This window comes from Rhinoraja longicauda, chromosome 13 (genome assembly GCF_053455715.1).
Source record: "Rhinoraja longicauda isolate Sanriku21f chromosome 13, sRhiLon1.1, whole genome shotgun sequence".
NCBI lineage: Eukaryota > Metazoa > Chordata > Chondrichthyes > Rajiformes > Arhynchobatidae > Rhinoraja > Rhinoraja longicauda.
Window position 1 is genome coordinate 40,682,025 of NC_135965.1, and position 25,879 is coordinate 40,707,903.

General features: G+C 41.3%; 1 protein-coding gene across 3 annotated transcripts in view; it reads right to left on the minus strand.

Moving 5' to 3' along the window:
• Positions 1–25,879, minus strand: part of LOC144599661 (paired box protein Pax-3-like) — a 103,509-nt gene that overhangs the window by 50,894 nt on the left and 26,736 nt on the right. For all 3 annotated transcript variants that reach the window (XM_078410827.1, XM_078410829.1, XM_078410830.1), the window contains exon 5: positions 626–825. In XM_078410827.1, the coding sequence (XP_078266953.1) occupies positions 626–825 (200 nt within the window). The remainder of the gene's footprint in view (positions 1–625; positions 826–25,879) is intronic.

Consider the following 25,879-nt stretch of genomic DNA (forward strand, 5'->3'; position numbering starts at 1 on the left):
TCACACTTCTGGAGAGAAGGAATGAGTGACGTTTTGGGTTGAGACCCTTCTTCAGACTCTCGACCTGAAACATCACCCATTCCTTCTCTCCAGTGATGCTACCTGTCCCGCTGAGTTACTTCAGCATTTTGTGTCCATCCTCGGTTTAAACCAGCATCTGCAGTTCCTTCCTACACATTGAGTCTTACTGATGTATAGTTCCCAGGTTTATCTTTGCAGCCCTTCTAAAATGGAGGTCCAACATTAACCACCCTCCAGTTTTCAGGCATTGCAGCCATAACTGACAATGATTTACACTGAGGGATCTAAAACAAGAGGTCAAAAATGCCCATGTGTAGACAGGTTTAAGGTGAGAGGCGAGAAATTTAATAGGAACCTGAGGGGCAACTTTTTCTCACATGTGGTACATGGACATTTACCACATGTGTATATGGAACAGGCTGCCAGAGGAGACAGTTACCAGCCTCTGCAGTTTCGTGCAATGATCTAAAGTGACTAAACTAGATTTCCCACTCAAGGTACAACTTACACATTGCAGCGTAAATAATTTTGGGTAATATATATTTTTTAAATGTCGCCAGAGTTTAACAAGGTAATGCATGCGATCAACGGGCCATGCCGTTACCTGCACTCGTGCCTCTGTGAGCTTTGCTCTCTGCGCGAGTTCCTCCCGAGTGTAGATGTCCGGGTAGTGGGTTCTCTCGAATGCTCTCTCCAATTCCTCCAACTGTTCTGCTGTAAATGTCGTGCGACTCCGCCGCTGTTTCCTTTTCAAAGGCAGATCTGGTTCCGAGTCAATGTCTGAAGCTTCATCTGAATTATTTGCTGCAGGAAGAGCTTCAAGTTAATGTTGATCTGCAATGCAGGAGTGAGCAACTGCATCTTCACAGTTCATTCACAGCAAAAAACTTCATGATTTTATACACCACTATAAGATCGCCCCGAAGCCTTTGTTTTGTTTGCACACGCCCCTCACAGATTAATGTGTATGAAAAGCAAGACTTACACGTTTACTGTATATCATGCCTTGGAAAACTCCAATGTGCGTTCCATACTTTAAGCTTGTTTTAATTGTGGCCGCAGACATAATGTTTGAAACCAAGAGTTACAATTGTGCACAATAAGATCCTAGTATAACAATAAAAAGATGATTTTTTTTCAGCAATATTGATGGATTCATAATTCATAAGTTCACAAGTGAAAGGAGCAGAATTTGGCAATTCGGCCCATCAAGTCTACTCCGCCATTCAATCATGGCTGAACTATCTTTCCCTCTCAACCCCATTCCCCTGCCTTCACCCCATAACCCCTGATACCCGTGCTAATCAAGAATCTATCAATCCCTACCTTAAAAATATCCATTGACTTGGCCTCCACAGCCCTCTGTGACAATGAATTCCACAGATTCACCACAATCTGACAAAAGAAATTCCTCCTCATCTGCTTCCTAAAGGTACATCCTTTTAATCTGAGGCTGCAGCCTCTAGTCCTAGACTCTCCCACTAGTGGAAACATCCTCCCCACATCCACGCTATCCAGGCCTTTTGCTATTTGTGCATAAATCCATAAATATTGATCTGGACATAGTGGGAAACTCGCCTACTTGTCTTAAATTAACAGTATGGAATTTTGTCCCATTCAACTTAAGGGGATAGACAGAGTCTAGGCCAATGTTTATCTCAAAGACAACATCTCCAAAACTGTATCCACCCCTCACTGTGATTAAGTGTTGGCAGGAGGGCTAGACTCTAAGATTTTCCAATTCAAAGACAAAAACCAACATTGCTGAGATTGTATATATTCAAGGAATATAAAAAAATACAGGTTCCACACTTGACTGCAGGCTCTCCAATGGAAAAACATGTTTTACTTGGGTGTTGAAAGGTTGGCATGTTAATAATTTTATTAAAGTTGCCTTTCTTTAAAAAAATCAGATTTCCTTAGTTCTCTGTGAACCTGTAAACTATTTAAAATAATCCTGTCCATGTATGAAGAGAAACTAAGGATTTCAGCTGCGGCATTGCTATGCAGATAATTTTATCAACAGTGATCAATTGCAGTATTGCACAATTTGTGAATTTCATTCATTGACTTCCTTGACTTGGAGCTGTGGAGCTGCAATAATTTTAATGAATAAGAGCAAAAAAAACGGAAATCTTCCCAGATTTGATCTTCACTGTGAAAATTGAATATAATAAAAGAATATTCAGTATAGAGCAGGTAATTAACCCTGGTGTAAGAAAAAAACTGCAGATGCTGGTACAAATCAAAGGTATTTATTCACAAAATGCTGGAGTAACTCAGCATGTCAGGCAGCATCTCAGGAGAGAAGGAATGGGCGACGTTTCGGGCCGAGACCCTTCTTCAGATTCTTCGGGTCGAGACCCTTCTTCAGGGTCTCGACCCGAAACGTCGCCCATTCCTTCTCTCCTGAGATGCTGCCTGACCTGCTGAGTTACTCCAGAATTTTGTGAATAGGTAATTAACCCTTGCCAGTCTATGTTGTCATTTTTGTTCCACTTGGAGATCTTCCCAATCGTTTTGTTCTAATTCCGTTTAAGTATTGTCCTTCTCCCTCATGCAAATCCAACATCTGTTTCAATCTTTAGTAATACGTTCCATATTCTCATGTGTAGGAAGGAACTGCAGATGCTGCTTTACATTGAAGATGGGCACAAAGAGCTGGAGTAACTCATCAGGACAGGCTGCGTCTCTGGAGAAAAGGAATAGGTGACGTTTCGAGTCGAGACCCTTCTTCAGAGTGAGAGTCCATATTCTCAGGATACTCCAGGTGAGAAAGCATTTGCTGAATTCTTTAATTGATTTATTTTCTGAGTAACTATCTTTTCTGGTAGGCTCGAGCTTTGTTCTTCCTCAAAAGGCAAGAAAATCTTTGTCTATTCCATCTAAATTTTGCATAATTTTGAAACTCCTTATTAATTCAAACCTCATCTTTCACATTTCAACAAAAAAACAATAGTTTGCTCATCTTTTCCTGACAAACATAATCTCTAATTTCTGGCATCAGCTCGTACATTTTCTATATCCTGTCTTCTGAGTCTGTTTTAAAAAATATATAATAGTAAACTAGAATTATGTGCAATAGTCATAGTCTCACCAAGATTTCATTTTTGAATGCTTTCTATTTAGAAGCTAAATATGTTGTCTTTATGGCATTAATCTCCAATGCTATTTCTTGTAATTTCTGCTTCCGGTTCTTCCCCTCCATTTAAATTCTGATTTTCCATGTAAAAGGTGATCTCTTTATTCACCTTTTAAATGTAATTCCTCTCACATATCTGTTACGGCGAGAGGGAAAAGATTTAATAGGAATCTGGAGGGTAACTTTTTCTCACAGAGGGGTGGTGGGTATGTGGAATAAGCTGCCAGAGGTGGTAGATGAGGCAGGTACTATCACAACATTTAAAAAAACATTTAGGCGGGTGCATGGATAGGAAAGAATATGGGCCAAATGCAGGCAAATGGAGCTAGTAGAGACAGGGGCATCTTGGTTGGCATGGGCAAGTTGCGCAGAAAGGCCTGTTTCCATGCTGTACGACTCTGTGACTCTATTGACCATCCTTGGCAAGCAAATACTTGTCCAGTGCATAATGCCTTGGAAGGAACTGCAGATTCTATTTATGAAGATGGACACAAAATGCAGGTCAGGCAGCATCTCTGGCAAAAAGGAATCGGTGACGTTTCGGGTCAGAACGGCAGTTTGAGAAGTTGGGCCGGATTTTGAAAGATTCCAATTTTTAATGCTCTCTCTTTATAGATTAACTCCATTGGATGTGTTCTTCGTGATATTAATCTCCCAATGCTAGTTTTCGTCATTTCTACGCTTTCTTCCCCTCCATTTTAAATCCTTATTTTCCATGTTAAAGGTGATCTTTTTATTTGCCTTATAAATTTAAATCCTCACACACATGTCTGTTCAAATTCATTTCCAAAATATAATTCCACCCTATTTTATTAATGTCTGCCAACAGTTTGTGTTCTTCTCATTTATGACTATCTAACTCTTTCTATTTGCTGTCATTTGTAAATTTAGAATTTGCGTATTTTGCTGACAAATTCTAAATCATGAATATAAGTAATGAAACACCAGAGCTGGTTCTGTGTTAAACCACCAGTTTCTACGTCCTCTTATTCTGAATAACTATCTTTTCCCACGACTATTTATTTTATGTCTTGCCTTGTGATGCAGGGTGCAAGGAATTAACTTTTTTAATTGCTCATCACTTCCTTTTACTTCCTGCCTAAAGACTTTATACAATGGTTCAGCTTTATGCACAAACAGTGAGAAAGATATCTGGGATTTTATTCAAATATATTCACGTCGTTCTTAGATGAAGGCAAATTTATTAAACCAGTTTGGAATTACCTTCCCCTTCCATTGTCAAAATAGTGGAAACATCACTCAAGACGGGATTTTAGGGAAAAAAAGGCATTGAGGCACTCAAGAGTTGCATTAACTCAGCCATGATTGAATGGCAGAGTAGACTTGATGGGCCGAATAGCCTAATTCTGCTCCTATGACATGAACCTATTAATCCAACGTGATAGTATTATCTTAAGCGAAACTGGAAGGAAAGTTTATTTTCAATTTACATCTATCCCATGCATTCAATTTCATTCATACGAAGCGTACTAATAATTTCTAAATGGTTACTGTTTGTATTTAATATACGGGAGAAAGAAACACGGACTTTGGAGGCAATTCAGCAGAATAGGTCCTAAATTAAAATCTACAAGGTTTTCAAGCTGTCTCACTTTAAAGAGCTTGGCTGGAAATATCATTTGACTCGCCAGCATACCTCTTTGCCTTTAAGTAAACCTACCAACATTTTTGTCTGTCTGATGCTGAAATGCCCTTCACTTTAAATTTCCAATGTGATCTGGGGCCAATATGTATGAGATCCTCGCATAAGCAAATAAAGCACATTAACACTCAGAAACACTAAATTAACCAGACTTACTGATTCCTTGGCAGTGTGGATTTGTGGGATTTGTGGGAATAGGTCAGACCTCTTTTTGTGCTGGAGGGTATTAGCATAATCTGCATCTCTAGAGGTGATACATGGACTCCAGAATGTAGATCCTTGCACGCTATTTTTCTAATATACTGAGGAGTAGGGCTTGCAGTTTGGCAAATCACATTGTCCCGAGAAATGCCATCATTCCACTGAACACTGGATCTGAGTTCCCAATGATTACCAGACACGTTAGTCCAATGGCATATATTTGATCTTGAAACATCAATCCAAGATGGCCACCCAAGATGGGGCAACCCAAGATGGCACCAAAGTCAGGCGACTCCTTGAAAATTGGTTCCAGAAGGGGATCTGCCAGCGTACATTACAATCGTTCTACTCTTTTAAATCTTCCACAGCAATATTTCTTACACAAATTATGCTGTGATATACCTTTTAACCTGTATTTATACACTGTGGACAGCTTGACTTTAATCATGTATGTTCTTTTTGTTAACTGGATAGCATGCAACAAAAGAAGCTTCAACCACTGAAGGTCACCTTACCTTCTGTCTCCTTTCTCTGTTCGTTTATTTATTTACTTATTTATCTATTTATTCATTTCCCTATGTTCTCTAAATCTCTGTAAAGCGTCTTTGAGTATATGAAAAGCGCTATATAAATAAAATACATTATTATTATTACATTATACTGTACCTCGGTTTAGAGCACATGGTATTGGGGCAAGGGTATTGACATGGATAGAAAATTGGTTGGCAGACAGGAAGCAAAGAGTAGGAGTGGCGAGTGGAGTGCCGCAAGGCTCAGTGTTGGGGCCGCAACTGTTCACCATATATATTAATGATTTGGAAGAGGGAATTAGAAGCAACACTAGCAAGTTTGCAGATGACACAAAGCTGGGTGGCAGTGTAAACTGTGAAGAGGATGTTAGGAGGTTGCAGGGTGACCTGGACAGGTTGAGTGAGTGGGCAGATGCATGGCAGATGCAGTATAATATAGATAAATGTGAGGTTATCCATTTTGGCGGCAGAAACAAGGAGGCAGATTATTATCTCTATGGAGTTAGGTTAGGTAAGGGGGAGATGCAGTGAGACCTGGGTGTCCTTGTACACCAGTCACTGAAAGTTGGTGTGCAGGTACAGCAGGCAGTGAAGAAAGCTAATGGAATGTTGGCCTTCATAACAAGACGATTTCAGTATAGGAGTAAAGAGGTTCTTCTGCAGTTGTATAGGGCCCTGGTAAGACCACATATGGAGTATTGTGTACAGTTTTGGTCTCCTAATTTGAGGAAGGACATCCTTGTAATTGAGGCAGTGCAGCGTAGGTTAATGAGATTGATCCCTGGGATGGCGAGACTGACATATGAGGAAAGATTGAAAAGACTAGGCTTGTATTCACTGGAGTTTAGAAGGGTGAGAGGGGATCTTATAGAAACATATAAAATTATAAAAGGACTGGACAAGCTAGATGCAGGATAAATGTTCCCAATGTTGGGCGAGTCCAGAACCAGGGGCCACAGTCTTAGAATAAAGGGGAGGCCATTTAAAACTGAGGTGAGAAAAAACTTTTTCACCCAGAGAGTTCTGAATTTGTGGAATTCTCTGCCACAGAAGGCAGTGGAAGCCAAATCACTGGATGGATTTAAGAGAGAGTTAGATAGAGCTCTAGGGGCTAGTGGAATCATGGGATACTGGTTATTGATTGGGGACGATCTGCCATGATCACAATGAAGGGCGGTGCTAGCTCGAAGGGCCGAATGGCCTCCTCCTGCACCTATTTTCTATGTCTCTATGTTTCTCTGGTACATGTGACAATAATAAACTAAACTAAACTAACCTAAGCAAAACTAAGTTTTGAGAGATAGAAACCTTCATCCTGATCCATTGTATTTAAAAGCTAATGGGAAGATTGCAGTCATAGACACCAGGGAGTAGTCTAGGTTCTGCAATTAAAAGGGACAGAATTCCAGTTGTCCATTGATGTACCTATTTGGACACTGTCTGCATTATTTTCTGTAGGTGGGATTGTCCTTCTTTACCTTGTACCAATTAGTCCCAGGATCTACAACCCCAAGCCCATTTTACACAACGTTCCACACAAAGGGTGGTGGGTGTATGGAACGAGCTACCAGAGCAGGTAGTTGAGGCAGGGATTATCGCAACATTTAAGAAACAATTAGGCAGGTACATGGATGGGACAGGTTTGGAGGGATATGGGCAAAACGCAAGCAGGTGGGACTAGTGTAGATGGGACATGTTGGTCGGTGTGGGCAAGTTGGGCCGAAGGGCCTGTTTCCATGCTCTATGACTCTAGAAGCAACGTATTATAGAAGCTTGGTAAAAAGAAGGCAGATAAAGGTACAATAGTTTCTTCCTGTCCTCACACGTCACAATGACATTTCTGGGGCATTTCTCTTCAACTTTCACCAGCACTTACCCCATCCCCGAGCGCAGAATATTTTTGGAAAGAACGTGCTTTTAAATTATTGTACTTACAGCCTTAAAGCACTCAGAAAGCACTTCGTAGTCAATGAAGTCCTTTAAAGTGTGGATGCTGCTGTAATGTTGGGGAACAAGGCTGCCATTTTACACACAAGATCCCAGAAATGGACAAGCTTTAAATGATAATCTTGTTTTCCGACGGAGGTTGAGGTTAAGTTGTGGAAAGACACAGCCACAGCCGATGTCATGCAGATCAGGATAATTATACGTCCGCTAAAGGATCAAACTCACAACATTGTGACTGAGGCAGCGGGATCATGAATGGCGCTATATAAATGCAAGTCTGTTTCTTTTCCCTTTGAGCATGCCATCACTGGACAAAGGTTGACACCACACTTTTTGCTACTTCACAATGAATGTCTTTGTGCATTTCTACCAGATCTTTGACTGGGAGGCCTACTATGAAAATGGCTTATGAACCATCCATAATGGCAGCCTGAAAGGCAACTCACTGAGCCAGACATTGTCCACCTTACCTGCTGCTGTTTAGCCAACTGTTGAAATCTTCATTATTTTGTGCCTTTCAGAGACACACCGCACCATTCAGAATTACTCTACTTCATTTCAAATGGAAATACAAATGAACTGAACCCACCCTCGTCGGTGGAGATGGTTTTGGAGAACTTCAAAGGGTGAACATTTTGCCTCTCGTCACAACACCTCTACGGATAGTCACAGCCTGTAAATTTACTCAGGGTATGTGATTTTAATATGGAGCAATAGACAATAGACAATAGGTGTAGGAGGAGGCCATTCGGCCCTTCGAACCAGCACCGCCATTCAATGTGATCATGGCTGATCATTCTCAATCAGTACCCTGTTCCTGCCTTCTCCCCATACCCCCTGACTCCGCTATCCTTAAGAGCTCTATCTAGCTCTCTCTTGAATGCATTCAGAGAATTGGCCTCCACTGCCTTCTGAGGCAGAGAACTAACTCCACAGATTCACAACTCACTGACTGAAAAAGTTTTTCCTCATCTCAGTTCCAAATGGCCTACCCCTTATTCTTAAGGTTTCCTTCTCCAGTAGAAGTATTCAAACAATGAAATTCACTGTAAGGGGACAATCATGGAGAAGCATTCACTGTCAGTGAACAAATATAAGGGCGAAATTCATTGGATGTAGACAAAGAATACATGGGGGCGGCACAGTGGTGCAGCGGTAGAGTTGTTGCCTTACAGCGCCAGACAAGCGGGTTCGATCCTGACTATGGGTGTTGTCTGCATGGAGTTTGTATGTTCTCCCTGCGTGGGCTTTCTCTGAGTGCTCCAGTTTTCTCTCACACTCTAAAGACATACAGGTTTGTAGGTTAATTGGCTTCGGTAAATGTGTAAACTGTTTCTGGTGTGTAGGATAGTGCTAGTGTATAGGGGGTGATCGCTGGTCGGCACGGACACGGTGGGCCGAAGGGCCTATTTCCATGCTGTATCTCTAAAGTCTAAAGCCTAAAAGTCTAATACAGCAGAAGGTTTCTCCGTAAATATACAGTTCACATTAGCGTTGCAGGGAGATTCACTGTGAGTAATAACTTTTCTCAAAGTGAGATCCAACATAATTCCATACTTCATTTACAACTTCGCTCTTGGCCTTAAGTGCATACTTATAATAAATTTCTGCTGCATAAGATGTTCATTTACAGTGAAGTTCCTTCATCAACCACCCCTGACTCACATAGTGTCAGCTTTCAGCAAGTCTTCTGGCACAGACAGTTTATACACTAGAAGGATTTGTTGTAAATGGACAAGTTGAACAGGGAATTTACTGTAAATTGACAATTCCTGCAGGGGATTCACTGTAAATAGACACTCAGTACAAAGTGAATTCTTTTTCAATGGACACATTATATAGCAGGGAGATTCACTAATTCAATATGTTACACACGGGGTACACTATGAAAGGCCATTTTATTTTAAGGAGACCCTCTGAAAGTGGATACTTTTTACATGGAAACATCCAGTAAATACTTGAGTTATGTCGGAGACCACCATAAGCATACCATTTATACTCGGAGATATTCTGTAAATAGAGCGCTTATATAGAAGATTCCTCTTAATAGGATGCCTCACGGAGCAGTGGTTTACGGCAAATGAACAGTCACTACAAAGCAAACTCACTACTAAGTACAGTCAATGCAGCAGGGGGCTGCACTGACTCTACAAAATGGGTCTGCAGGGGATTCATGGTCGATGATCACTCTAAATTCAAAGTAAACTGACGCTGTACACAGAGGTTCACTGTAAACAGCTGCTTCTGTGCAGGAAAGGTCGTTGTATAGCAATACTTAATACATCAGGGATTCACCCTGTAAATGAGCACTTATGTAAATTAACACTTATTGGATGCTGATTGAATCTGAATCACAGTTAATACCGGGAGATTCAGCATAATTAGATGCTGCAGGTTAATTAACCACTTTCATGAACATCAGCGACTGAAAATCTTCCCTTCCTGATCTTGAAATGCTCCAATTCTGCATTCCACTCAGGTTAATCTACGTTCAATTTTTCTATTTATATCATGCACATTAATGACAATTATTTCGGCCATTTCACCTTGGTACTCGTGTACCTTGTAATTCCCTGGATCGAATTCCATCTTTACACCCAGAGCATTCAAAGATTTTTGTAGGAAGGAACTGCAGATGTTGGTTTAAATTGAAGATAGACACAAAAAGCTGGAGTAACTCAGCGGGACAGGCAGCATCTCTGGAGGAAAGGAATAGGTGATGTTTCGGGTCAAGACCCTTTATTTGCAGCGATCAAAATTCAGAATCTAGATTTTTTTTAATGGATATAGTCCCACTCAGTGACTAACTTTAACTCGAGTGTTAACCAAGAAATACAGCTTTTACCCACTGCTAAAGTTCTAAAAATTTGAAAAAGTCTGAAGAAGGGTCTCGACCCGAAACATCACCTATTCGTTTTCTCCAGAGATGCTGTCTGATCCGTTGAGTTGCTCCAGCTTTTTGTGCCTATCTTCGGTTTAAACCAGCATCCTGCAGTTTCTTCCTACATTAAAAATTTGTATCTTTGATTGTTCCAACAAATTGTTTCAATGGATCCAAAGATTCAGGCAGGTTACAATTTACTGAATACAATAATAAGGTTGAGTTCAAACCAGTCAACATTCAGATTAATTTGAATTACTGATTTAATATCTGAAGAGCATATTCCATCATTATGTTATGGCCCTGCCTTAATATTAATTGTGTATTTTATAATGCGGTTAAACCCTTTGTGGGCATATACTGAAGTACAGCCCATATATCTCAGTCCTTAGTGTTCAAAATCTATTCCGTTTTTTTGTTGAGAGGAGTTTTTAGCAATGCGATTAAAACACTTTAATCACACGGCACACAAGTAAGTTGTTTCCTCTAATAAATTGTATCAGGATCCATGGAGGCTCATTAACAACCAAGATCCTTTGAGGTTAGAGTCAATGTAGACAAAAACCAAAATTCTTGGCCTTGATTTTGTTTCAAGTTGTTTAATCGGTTTAACACTCCTTTAATTGCTGAATACAATTAATTGCTCTTTTGTGGAAATGGTTGGGGAATATTTACATTAAATATGCATGAAAGCAGAGCTTTCATTCATTTGATTCATCCCAAGTGTAAAAACAAAATCAGGAAAATACAATTATACATGGGTGCAATGAGGAAAAAATGTGTTGGGTTCTGACTGCTGCGTAAAACAGTAAGCTTCCTAATGTTACCACTCAGACCGCTTTCAATTGATGGGGCTGATAGATCAGACACATGATCAGGCCAGGCTCAAGTGGAGAGATCAGACGTATATTTAAGCTGGAGTCCAGTGATCGGGAGCCCAGAAGATGGTTCAATGGTTCTTTATAGTTAGCTTAAGATAAGATATACAAATATATATTTCACTGTACATGTGACAAATAAAGTTCCATACCATAACATCAGTGGGTATGAACTGGGGAACAGGGTGGATGAGAGAATAAAACAAAAAAAAAAATAATTCTTGTAAGGAAATTGATATTTCATAAACAGGCTACCTGGCAAAGTAACAGATATGCACATAATGCTGGAGTAACTCAGCGGTACAGGCAGCATCTCTGGAGAGACGGAATAGGTGACGTTTCGGGTCTCGATCCGAAACATCACCTATTCCTTCTCTGAGTTACTCCAGCATTTTATGTATATCTTTGGTGTAAACCAGCATCTGCAGTTCCTTCCTACACAGAGAAACAGAAATGCTTGGCCACGTTTAAGTAATGCTATAGCACACCTCATCTCTTTGTTTTAGGCCTGATTCGTTGTGAATGGCAGTGCATGAGGTGAACCATAGTGTTCTGTTGCTGAGGTAGATCTAGGATTGTGCAGGGCAATTCAAGAACTTGACGGTTGTAGGAACGTGATTCTTCCCAAATCTGTACCTCCTGGCCAAGGATAGCAGTGAGTAGAGGGATGGGGCGGATGGTACTGATAGAGGCGCTGCCTCCGGCTCAGTTATAGGCAGTGAATAGGTTTCTGGCATTGTCAAGGAGATTCAAAGCTGAAATGGAGCTAATGGAGATGGCGTCCTCTGTAGACCTATTTTTCCTGTATGCATATTGCAACGGGTCCAGACTATCTGGGAGAATAGCATTGATTTTAGTTTAGAGATACAGTGCAGAAACAGGCCCTTCGGCCCACCGAGTCTGCACCGACCAGCGATCCCCGCACATTAACACTATCCCACACACACTAGTGACAATTTACGCATACACCAAGCCAATTGACCTACAAACCTGTACGCCCTTTTGGAGTGTGGGAGGAAACCAAAGATCTCGGAGAAAACCCACGCGGTCACGGAGAGAACGTACAAACTCCGTACAGACAGCACCCCTAGTCGGGATCGATCCCGGGTCTCCGGCACTGCAAGCACTGTAAGGCAGCATCTCTACCGCTGCGCCACCGTGACCGCCCTGGCAAGGTGATCCAAAGCTGAATGGAGTTCAATGGAGATGGCGTCCTCTGTAGACCTATTTCTCCTGTATGCGTATTGCAAGGGGTCCAGACTATCTGGGAGAATAGCATTGATAGACAATAGACAATAGGTGCAGGAGTAGGCCATTCAGCCCTTCGAGCCAGCACCGCCATTCAATGCGATCATGGCTGATCACTCTCAATCAGTACCCCGTTCCTGCCTTCTCCCCATACCCCCTCACTCCGCTATCCTTAAGAGCTCTATCCAGCTCTCTCTTGAAAGCATCCAACGAACTGGCCTCCACTGCCCTCTGAGGCAGAGAATTCCACACCTTCACCACTCTCTGACTGAAAAAGTTCTTCCTCATCTCCATTCTAAATGGCCTACCCCTTATTCTCAAACTGTGGCCCCTTGTTCTGGACTCCCCCAACATTGGGAACATGTTAACAATAAAGATTACATTGATGAATATTAGCAGTTTCCTTACATTGTCAAATTCAACTCCCCTCTATCACCTCTTCTAACGTGATGTGGGCCATTCTAATCTTTCCAAGCACATCATGGTGAGTGTCATTGAGCCAGGTTACCATATTATTCCTGAGGACTTCTTTTTTAATCCGTGCGTAATATTCTCTGGAATTCCACAATTACAGAAATCATATTTTCTGTGCTTTTATTGAATTTTGCTGATTGCACAATTTGCCAAATTACTTGAGAAAATGTGCAATTTTTAAATTGGCACCCCTCTGGTTATAATGTAACTAACAATAAAGATTACATTGATGAATATTAGCAGTTTCCTTACATTGTCAAATTCAACTCCCCTCTATCACCTCTTCTAACGTGAAAAAGAAATTTTAAAAACCATAAACGTCAAATTAAAATTCAGTTTAAAATATCCTACATTCCACAATTGAATGATGCAAACCTGCGATGTGGTGAATACTTATGTATAAACACCCTGTTGCACTTGGTGTTGTTTGTGGGGCACACCAATATTAGACTAAAAGGGGTCGCAGTTTAAGTATAAGGGGTAGGCTATTTAGGACTGAGATGAGGAAAACATTTTCACCCATGGAGATGTGAATCTGTGGAATTCTCTGCTACAGAAGGCAGTGGAGGCCAATTCACTGGATGTTTTCAAGAGAGAGTTAGATTTAGCTCTTAGGGATATGGGGGAAAAGCAGGAACGGGGTACCGATTTGGGGTAATCAGCCATGATCAAATTGAATGGCGGTGCTGGCTCGAAGGGCCGAAGAGACGAATGGCCCACTCCTGCACCTATTTTCCATGTTTCTCCGTTTCTACATGTTTCTAAAATGAGGAAATCCAAGCTGATTTAATGTTCTTTTAATGGCTACAGTGGCAATGATATACCAGAACACACAGGAATTATTCTGTTGACAGTTCTTGGTCATTTATTCCTCCTAAAATGAGACATTTGTCTGGCCAATAGAGTTCCAACATGCATGGATGACAAATGCCCACTTTAGATGAATTCTAGGATTTCTTTACATAGAGTTGATCTATCGGAGGCTGGGATTTAATACACATTGGAAGCTCTGACCAGTGACACTGGGATTTTTTTTTAAAGCTGCGGCAAAGATATCTGAAGAAGGGTCTTGACCCGAAACGTCACCCATTCCTTCTCTCCTGAGATGCTGCCTGACCTGCTGAGTTACTCCAGCATTTTGTGAATATATAGATTACTGTGATCGCATGAAGCTGTAGAAAAGAAATTTAATGAGCCAAGTATATTATGCATTTTTAGAAGTAACCACTCCAGAACACAAACTGGCATAGCACTTAGTTAGCCACTAACATTCCAAATGGACGTAGAGCATAGTTTGTAGAACAGTACAGCAGAGCAACAGGCCCTTTGGCCCGTAATGTTTGTGCTGTACATATTGCCAAGCTAAACTGATCCGTATTCCTCTGCACATGATCTGTGTTCCTATATTCCCTGCACATCCGTGTGCTTATATAAAAACCTCTTAAACGCTGCTATCATATCTGCCTCTGACTTGTTAGTGTTCTTTTCATTGCACCTTTTCTTATAGCAAGCTTTTTATTGGGATGCATCACAGCATGGTTTGGGAACAGCTCCATCCAAGACTGCAAGAAATTGCAGAGTTGTGGACGCAGCCCAGACCATCACGCAAACCAACCTCCCTTCCAATGACTCAATCTGTACTTCACGCTGCCTCAATAAAGCCACCAGCATGATTAAGGACCAGTCTAACACCGTTCATTCCCTCTTCTCTCCTCTTTCCCACCAGGCAAGAGTACAGACATTTGAAAACGCACACCTCCAGATTCAGGGACAATTTCTTCCCAACTGTGGTCAGGCAATGAGCCATTCAAGCACCAACTAAATAACAGTCCTGACCAACATCTACCTCACTGAAGACCTGCAAATTGTCTTTAATTGGACTTCACTGGACTTTATCTTTCACTAAACATTATGCCCTTTGTCCTATAGCTGTACACTGTGGACAGCTTGATTGTAATCATGTATAGTCTTTTCATTGACCGCATAGCACGCAACAAAACTTTTCACTGGACCTCGTTACACGTGACAATAATAAATGAATAAAACTAATGCAAAAGCAAATATATTTTAAATGATTCCAAGATGCTTTTGGTACTTCATGTTTATCAAGCTCATGTTTATGATGTAATGCCGACTAAGAATACCTGGCATCAACAAACCCTGTTTGGCCATTTCACGAGTGCAACATCAATCCTGCTTATCAAATAAATATTTATCATTATACTTTTGGAAGCAGATTTTGGCTAATTTTATTGGTGCCCTGGTTTCAGGTCATTAGGTCATAAGTGATAGGGGCAGAATCAGGCCATTCAGCCCATCGAGTCTAATCCGCCATTCAATCATGGCTGATCTATCTCTCCCTCCTAACCCCATTCTCCTGCCTTCTCCCCATAACCCCTGACACCCGTACTAATCAAGAATCTATCTATCTCTGCTTTAAAAATATCAATTGACTTGGCCTCCACAGCCTTCTGTGGCAAAGAATTCCACAGATTCACCATCCAGGTCCAATATAACCGTAATGTAGCTCACAGTAGCTCAATCTCCTGTACAAATTAGCATGAACTCAATCATAATTCTATTGAATGGTCAAGCTGCACCCAAATGGTAAATTTAAATATAGCAGTCATTTATATTCAATGTAGGAAAATAAGCCAAGGCTCATTAAAAGTTTGGAAAGTTCCAATAAAAATGTATCCACTCCATGAACTAAAACAAAACATTATTAACATGAATATGAAGCATAACAGCAGCGGAACAGTGGCATAGCGGTAGAGCTACTGTCTTACAGCGCCAGAGACCCGGGTTAGATCCTGACAACAGGTGCTTGTCTGTATGGAGTTTGTACGTTCTTCCCGTGACCTGCGTGGGTTTTCTCCGAGATCTTTGGTTTCCTCCCACATTCCAAAAACGTACAGGTTTGTAGGTTAATTGGCTTGGTATAAATGCAACTTGACTCTAGTGTGTGTAGGATAGTGTTAGTGTGCGGGGATCGCTGGTCGGCGCAGACTCGGTGGGCCGAAGGGCCTGTTACTGCATTGTATCTCTAAACTAAACTAAACTAAAGCAGCTTGAGATAAGTTGAAATATAAGAAAAGATACCATCAAAAGAACACTAAGAAGCCCATTTTTGTATCCATGACATTCTTCCTTAGTGAGGTTTGATGTAGCCTACGCTGCTTTTGTCTGGACAGAGCCCAGTCTAGGGATAATGAAGCTGGGAGAAAACAGGAAAGATAGCAATTAGTAAAGAGATCAAGTACAGGAAAGCAATAACTCTCCATGGGATTACAAATTCTTCACGATAGGAACAAATGAAAAAGGGAGGGAAGCCATAAGTACCAGCAGTGGACATGCCATGAAGTTTAATTAAACAAGGAATTAAGGAATTAAAGGCAGCTCTTTCTGCTCTGACCTTTACTGTGACTTCAGGAAATATTTGGCTTTGTTAAGGCAGTGATGTATGAACACTTCAACCAATTTCATAGGGAACTAAACGCAGCATGACGTGACATTTTAGCGAGATTTCTTTCACTTTACATCAATTATGGAAGTCCAATTGTTGATATAGAGTTAAAAAATGCGTAAACAGTGTTGCTTGAAATATAAATTTATGAGTTAACTCCTATTTTGCAGAGTTGGAGGGAATAATTTTCAAAGATTACAGTCCTGCACCAGAGTATTTTATCTCAAAAAATATATATTTCTGTCCTAAATTATTGCTTCTGCAAATATTAGTATGACTGAAAGCATTTGTAAAGAAAAATATTTCGTTATTTAGTTTCATTTAACGATACAGTGTGAAAACAGGCCCATCGGCCCACCGAGTCCAGGACAACCAACCCATTCACACAGATTCTATGTTATCCCATTTTCATGTCCAGTCTGGGGTGATTTATAGAGGCTAATTAACCTACAAGCCCACGTCTTTGGAATGTGAGAGGAAAGCCGAGTACTTGGAGGAAACCCACACAGTCACAGGGGGGTCGTGCAAACTCCACACAGACAGCACCTCAGGTCAGGATCGAACCCGAATCACCAGCACTGTGAGACAGCAGCTCTACCTCTTCTGCCGCTAAGGATGGATAATAAGCTGTGTGGCAGCAGCTATTACTGCCTGACAACTGGAAAAAAAAATCTAAACGTACTACTGTTTGATAAACCTTTTCAACTGTGAAAGAGGGATTGTCGAACAAGGATTACAGTGGCTGGTTGTTCCGAATTAACAGTTTGTTACAGTTCAAGATATATTATTCTGCTTGTTGGAAACAACAGTGATAATGGACAATTACGTATCCTACAATTATGCCAGAGCAATTATTTATTATTATGTTAATTTTAAAATCTGCATTTGCTGGAAATCTGAAATACAAACAGAAAATGGTGTAAACATTCAGCAGATCAAACAGTGTAAATGTGAGGGAAAAGAAGTTGAGGTTTAAGGTCAAGTTTCCGTTCGAACAGAGAAAAAGAGAAAAATGTAGAAAAAACAAGATTCCTTTGGGTGGGAAAATTTTAAAAAACTGTAAATGCTGGAAATCTAAATTAAAAGCAGGCAATATTCAGCTGGCCAGACCACATCTGTGGGAAGAGAATCTGATTCTAACAAAGAAGGGTCTCAACATGAAACATTACCTGTCCATTTCCTCCAGAGATGCTGCCTGAGCCATTTAGTTACTGCAGCACCTTGTGTTCTCCACAAGATTCCAGCATCTGCCGTTCCTTGTGCCTACATGTTACTACTCCACTGCAAAGAGTCTTTAACCTGTTTCTCTTCCCATAGATGAGACCTGACCTGTCGAGTATTTCCAGCTTTTTCTGTTTTTATTTTAACTTTGGAAGGTCAGCTCATACTGCTGTTCATGTGTGAAAGAACACAGGCTTGCTTTCAACCTTTCCCAATTCTGACCAAAGCTCCTGGACCTGAAGTGTTAGTTCTCTTTCGCTTTCCGCACGTATTGCCTCGTCTGCTGAGTGTTTCTGTGTTTTTTTCTTTGCTTTTATTTCAGTTTTCCATCAGCTGCAGCTTTTTGGACTTTCCCTCTTTTTTTTAAACGTTCATTATACCCTGAGATCGCAGTAACTGGAGTGCCAGGCGACCTTTCGACAACTTTAAATGGCGCCAGAAGTCAAGGGACGTTTAAAGTCTATTTGAATCGATCTGGACAAATACGGAAATAAAATGTATTTAAAATATTCATTTAATTAAAAAATATTAAGATACAAAGAAATAATTTAAAAACTGACATAAAGTAACATAACTGAAGCACCTTTACTCTCAGTGTGTCTCCGACCCCCATTAAAAATGAACAGAGTCACAACTTGCATAGGCGCCCTCCCTGGCACAAAGCTGGGGGTCAGATGTGATGTCCTTGCAGTCCCATCCCTGAGTGATTCGATATCCCATGTCTGGGCTTGATGGCGAGTTCAAAAGCAGAGCAGAGAGTCAAATGCACTGGCAAATGACCTCCAGTTCGTTTCAGGCTTCTGCCCTTTCACTGTTGAAAGCAAACAAGGAGATGACCTTCGGGGCCCCCGGTCATCTGTCCAAGTCTCTTACCCGCCCACCTCCACAACCCTCAGTTGCTGGTGCAATCTGGACAATCATCTATCGGCTGCCCGGCCCACGACACCTCCCGTTGGAGGGCCAGAAAGAGCGGAATTCAAGCCCTTAAACCTGGCACAAAGCCTGTGGTCTACTGACATGAACTATCTCTAGCGAGTATCTAAAAAATACTGCAAAAAAATACCACAGAAGAAGGGTCTCGACCCGAAACGTCACCTATTCCTTTTCCCCAGAGATGCTGTCTGACCCGCTGGTTTATACCGAAGGTAGACACAAAATGCCGGAGTAACTCAGCGGGTCAGGCAGCATCTCTGAACAAAAGGAATGTGTGACTAGCCTTAGAGGGAGTACAGAGAAGGTTCACCAGATTGATCCCTGGGATGGCAGGACTTTCATATGAAGAAAGACTGGATAGACTAGGCTTATACTCGCTGGAATTTAGAGGACTGAGAGGGGATCTTATAGAAACATATAAAATTCTTAAGGGGTTGGAGAGGCTAGATGCGGGAAAATTGTTCCCGATGTTCGGGAAGTCCAGAACAAGGGGTCACAGCCTAAGGATAAGGGGAAAGTCTTTTAGGACCGAGATGAGAAAACATTTCTTCACACAGAGAGTGGTGAGTCTGTGGAATTCTCCGCCACAGAAGGTAGTTGAGGCCAGTTCATTGGCTATATTTAAGAGGGAGTTAGATGTGGCCCTTGTGGCTAAAGGGATCAGGGGGTATGGAGAGAAGGCAGGTACAGGATACTGAGCTGGATGATCAGCCATGATCATATTGAATGGCGGTGCAGGCCTACTCCTGCACCTTTTTTCTATGTTTCTATGTTTCTATGTGACTTTTCAGGTCGGAACCCTTCTTCAGACTGATTGGAAGGACAGAACAAATCGGGGCCGGCAATAGGTGACACAAAGGCTGGAGTCCATTATGGTCCATTGTTGGCTGGGGAAGATGTGCTAACGACAGAGATACAAGGATGCGAACCGTGGAACTAGTAGGACAACTGGGGTGGGGGAGGTGAGGATGGGGTGCAGGAGTTACTTGAAATTACAGAAATCAATGTTCATACCGCTGGTTTGTAAGCTCCCCGAGCGAAATATGTGGTGGTGTTCCTCCCATTTGCTTGTACCTCCACTCTGACAGTGGAGGAGGCCCTGGACAGAAAGGTCAGTATGGGTATGGGAATGGGAATGGGAGTTTAATTGTTTGGCAACCAGGAGATCACGTAGGCCAAGGCGGAGTGAGCATAAATGTTCAGCAAAATGATCGCTAAGTCAAACTAGTTGCTCTACTTTGAGCCTCACCATGACAAGAGATTATTAGGTAACAGAGGAAATGATTTAAGGATGTTGTCAGAAAAGGGTGCCTGTCTAATGACCATTCAAAATGGAGAAGAATCACCATTGGCCTCCAGTTCATTTACTGGGAGCTTATGTAGCCCCAGAGCAAAGGTTGGAAGGATCACTCTATCTCACAAACTATCTGTCCACCTGCTCCATCTCGCTCACCCCACCTGCATAAGAAGCATAGCATCGGGCAGCACGGTGGCGCAGCGGTATAATTGCTGCCTTACAGTGCAGGAGACCCGGGTTTGATCCTGACTACAGGTGCTGTCTGTACGGAGTTTGTTCATTCTCTCCGTGACCTGCGTGGGTTTTCCCCAGGAGCTCTGGTTTCCTCCCACACTCCAAAGACGTACAGGTTTATAGGTTGATTGGCTTAGTAAAATTGTAAATTGTCCCTAGTGTGTATAGGATAATGTTAAGGTGCGGGGATCGCTGGTCGGTGCGGACTCGATGGGCCGAAGGCCCTAATTCCGTAATGTATCTCTAAACTAAACGAAACAAAATTCCTCTCAATCTATCCTATCCATGTTCCTGTCCGAAAGTTCTTTAAACGCTGTGAAAGGCCGCACTTTGACCTCATCATTGGCCCTAGAATCCATAGAAATTGAGTGGAATTAAATTATCCTCAATCACAACCGCCTGTTGAAAAAAGAGGATTGGATACAAAACTTCATGCTTGGTAAAATTTGTCAGTGGAGTGACTTCATGTACAACTGCTGTGGGCCCTATGGTATGCACCTAAGCTCTTGCTCCTAAAAATGGGCCACGTCACTTTGTACAGCTAAACCTCAGCCAATGTCCTCCTGTTCATCAAGTTCAGTGTAATGCAATGAATTGGATTGCAGAGCTGTGAAGTTGTGCCGGTATTAAAGGCATAGGGTGATACAGTGTGGAAACAGGCCCTTTGGCCCAACTCGCCCACACTGGCCAACAATGTCCCAGCTATCCTAGTCCCACTTGCCTGCGCTTGGTCCATTGACCTCCAAACCTGTCCTATTCGTGTACCTGTCCAACTGTTTCTTAAACGATGGGATAGGCCCAGCCTCAACTACCTCCTCTGGTGGCTTGTTCCACACACCCACCACCCACTGTGTGAAAAAGTGACCCCCTCGGATTCCTATTAAATCTTTTCCCCTTCACCTTGAACCTATGTCCTCTGGTCCTCGATTCCCCTACTCTGGGTAAAAGGGTCTGGGCATGTACCCGATCTATTCCTCTCATGATTTTGTACATTGATCAATTGAATTTAGCTCATCGCCACAGGCAGCATAAGGCATTGGCTGAACCATTATCTGTCCCTGATTCATCGTTATGTTGTCCAGTGCCCATCCACATTACCTGTCCAGAAGTCTTGACAAAAGTTCACAAAGAGTACAACGGCGTGCGGATTTTGCAAAGTCCACTTGTTTTTGACGGCACCCCCAGGCCTCAAAGCAACAGAAGTATCTCCCACGTGGAGAGACATTTGGTTTAATGGCTGTATTCCTGCCTCCCAATCTGGTGAACCTTCTCTGTACTCCCTCTGAGGAAAGACATTCTTGCCATAGAGGGAGTACAGAGAAAGTTCACCAGATTGATTCCTGGGATGGCAGGACTTTCATATGAAGAAAGACTGGATAGACTCGGCTTGAACTCGCTGGAATTTAGAAGATTGAGGGGGGATCTTATAGAAACTTACAAAATTCTTAAGGGGTTGGACAGGCTAGATGCAGGAAGATTGTTCCCGATGTTGGGGAAGTCCAGAACAAGGGGTCACAGTTTAAGGATAAGGGGGAAGTCTTTTAGGACCGAGATGAGAACGTTTTTTTTCACACAGAGAGTGGTGAATCTGTGGAATTCTGTGCCACAGAAGGTAGTTGAGGCCAGTTCATTGGCTATATTTAAGAGGGAGTTAGATGTGGCCCTTGTGGCTAAAGGGATCAGGGGGTATGGAGAGAAGGCCGGTATGGGATACTGAGTTGGATGATCAGCCATGATCATATTGAATGGCGGTGCAGGCTCGAAGGGCCGAATGGCCTACTCCTGCACCTATTTTCTATGTTTCTATGTTTCTATGTTTGAAGGTAGACACAAAAAGCTGGAGTAACTCAGCGGGACAGGCAGCATCTCTGGAGAAAAGGAATAGGTGACGTTTCGGTTGGAGACCCTTCTTCAGACCGAGAGTCAGGGGAGAGGGAAACGAGAGATAGAGAAGGCACGTAGAATAAATCAATGAAAGATATCTGAAGGTGTGTGTGAAAAGTTGTTCCCGATAGTCACGGCAAATGGAGTTGCGGCTCTAAATTCTGCATTGATATGCTGTAGAATATTCATATCTGATGGGTCTGATTGTATCTTCTCCAGCCCTTTGGCCCAATTGCCCTACACACAAGACCAGGAGGGTTACAGCCCTGGAAAAAGGCACTCAATCAGGGTCTTTCAACTATTAATCACCCTGTGAATCTTTCCACTGCTCCCCATTATTGCCCAAGGGTGAAAGATTTTTTTTTAAAAGCAACATTGTCTGTTCTTCCACAGCTGCTAAGCTGTCAGCGCAAATCTTTAAAAATATATATAATCCTTAAAAGGCACAGTGAGAGTGTGAAAGAAGGTACTCACAAAAAGATGTTCTAATTTAAAAGCATAAGAAAATTTCACTTATAGATCTGAATTTTTTTTTTTAACTTTTCAATTAAATACTTTATTAACCTAGACAGCCACACCATGGGTCTAAAAGTTGTTTCTGAGGAGATCCATTAATCACATTCATTATGCTTCATAGATCCACTTTTCTTTGTCCCATTTCATTTGTGAATGCTTATCAAAAAAACAGAACGTTAAAAATATTTTTTAAAGATTTTGCTGGCCCCATAATGAAACTAATTCGGATAAATCCTTAAACAAAATTCCAACATGTACAAGATAGTATAATCTTTCCAGCTGAAAGTACTGAAGAAAAAAAAGAATTGCAGTCTGCCAAAAGCCACCTGTTCACTAAATGAAACCAAACTTTTCATTCTAAAGAACCAGAACTATCATTTTTACTTGCCTGAAAACTAGGCATGCTTTAGTAACTCCGATACCCCATCACTGGATCAGAGTTAATGACAAATGACACTTTCCTCTTTGTGGTTCTCAGGATTTTTGTTGACATATTTGACTCCTTTTGTTGGGGCCTAAGAAGTGGCCTATGGCAAGAACCCTATTCTGCCAATTTCCACGCTCCATCTGTAGTATATATCAACAGGCCCTTCTTCACAGTAAGCATTCTGACACCTGCCCAGCACAAAGAGACACTTAAGAGGAATGGAGTAGAACAGTTGAGAGCTGGAGAAGAAAACTCAGCAGGGGTTAATCCAGCTCCCTGGTTTAGGATCACATAGCACCTGGAGGCACTCATGTCATGCAACGTTTCCATGTACTCCTTTTAACACAAGAAGTTGCTTTATCGGCGACAAGTGTTAGTTTTGCGTCTTGTGGCAAACAACGTATATGTATTGCAGAAGGTACTGTTTTGGGAATTTTGGATAATCCATAACTTGCGATAATGCAAAAGTTTACATTTTCTATCACGGAGGGTTTAGCTTTTATTTTCGTTTCGGGGAGGAAAGAGTGGCAGCGTGGCCACTCGATGAAAATCTATCGAAGTGCTTTCAAGCTTTTTAAACTCGTGTGTCTTCAGTGAAGATGCATTTAATTTCCGCCATTCCCCCCCCCCCCCCCCCCCCCCCCCTCCCACAACCAACTTTCCCTTCTTCCATTTTCCTGAGTCTCAGCTCCACAGCAAGGGGTCATTAATAACAAAATAGCCCCTTGACAGCTCGGTGCTAACCAAAATGGTACAAATAAACTCTGACATCCAACAACTCCCACAGTAGTTTTACTGTGGGTGGAGAATACAGATTAAATATGAATATAGTAAACAGCAGGAGACAAGTTCAGAAGGTCTAAAGTCAAGCAGGAGCTCCCCTCCAGCATTTTGCATTATTACTGCATATAGGTTGATGGTTAACTCAGAACAAACATTGTTTAAACCAATTTCAATTATTAAATCCAAGTGCAAGTTACCAAAGAGCACCCCTACTTTAAACTAGATTTACGGAAAAAAAACCATTTCTGTGCTGTCCGTTTCAATTCAAACATTGATTGGAAGGTTTTATAGTTGAAATCAGCCATATATTTTACTCAATTTTAATTTTAAATTTAAAAACTTCAAAGTGCCGCTGTCACTTCCCTTTACGAAACCTTAAAAATATGGCAGCATTGGATATAATGTTCTTGTTTACTGTATTTTTATTGCGGTTTATTTTTAAAAGTCTGTGCAGTTGAGCGTATCTGAGAACATCACAGCCTTGGCTTTACGCAATTTACCACACACTCTATTCAAACCTAAATATTTTACTGTGGCATTGAATTGAGATGTATGGAAACTTCCGAAAGAAAAACTAGGAAGAATATAAAATCATCTAGTCAAAATTTGGGATGTATCCAATTAATAAAATTCCAGTTGGAAATTTACGTGTGAAAAATCACAAATCAAACTCTTTTTCATCTACTTGACCAGAAAGAGCAATATTAGCAGAGACATATTAAAGTTAAACAAAAATGCTGGGAATGTACCGCTGTGTGTAGAAGTATCTTTGTGAAGGAAATCCAAATCAGGGAATACAATGAAAAACAATTGCTTGCATTGTGAGGTGTAGTCCCAGTGAAGGAAATGCTGAAAATAAAGGCAGCAATCATCTTCGTTTATATAACTATCAAGCACGAGGCCCTTACAGACCATATGTGCTCCAAACACAGTTGCTATCATCGGCAAGCCACTGAGTCTTTTGGGAGCTGTTAATGAACTGGGTAATTGAGCTGTCGACATGTGTTACCAAAACAAAACAAAAGGGAAAAAAGACAAATGAACAATTTATTTGCAGATCAGACCAGTTTAGCTTCTCAGCAAATGGAACAAAGTGATTGACTGAGTACATATAACAGTACATTGAACTAAAGCAGATGTACTCATGACTATGATGGGGTAACAGCTTCTGGCCCATCTGTGCCTAGCGTTCTGCTGCTGCTGGGGCTACATGATCCACTAAAGATATTCATTTTACCCCTGCCTAAGTTGCCGTTAAAATTGATAAATCGTAGGTAAAAGTACTTCATAAATATTGTAGCAAAAGAGCATCAACCGACTATTAAAAATTTAACATCTCCACTGCCTGATAATCTAAAGCTATTAAAGTGAGACATAATGAAATCATTTCACTTTATTTAATGGCGTGCACCCACTAAGTAATAATATGTTTAGTTTAGAGTTAAACTCATTTAGGTTATTTAAAATGTAAATAAACATCCAGAGTGTAACAATAAGGGAGCATGTTGGCCAAGCATGAAGTTTGGTGTTTATTAACCCCTTCACCACCAAAAAAAATGTATCTGTTTTTTTCAATGTAATTACTATAACATAATTTGTAAATTACATGTAAGGTACATGTTAATTCATAAATTAAAGTATCATTCATTCATTCACAAAATAAATATTAATAACCGCCAGGTATCACAAAAGTATCTCAGCGTTTCAGGCCGAGACCCTTCTTCAGACTGGTACCTTCGATTTTGTGATACCTTCGATTTGTGCCAGCATCTGCAGTTATTTTCCTACATACCTTAATAACCCTCACCAACCTTTAGCTCATTGGGGTTCTAATAAATCTGCTCTGACAGATATAATTGTATATGTTATTGTGTTCAAAATTAGATGTAGGATGTTGCAAAATTGTGTTGGGTTTCAGAAATGATAAAACGTAGAAACTTGGATTAGATGATGACTGCAAAGCATTGAAAAGAGTTGACTATTGGCCTTTTATTCTTATTGAGTTACTCCTCTCCATTAGGAACAGATTTGCTATTGAAATCATTTTGTCGTTGTGCCAAAATGTTATAAGAAGAACGATGCAACAACGTTTTACAGTTCACTCAACTGTATCTCATGGCCTCTTTCTACGAT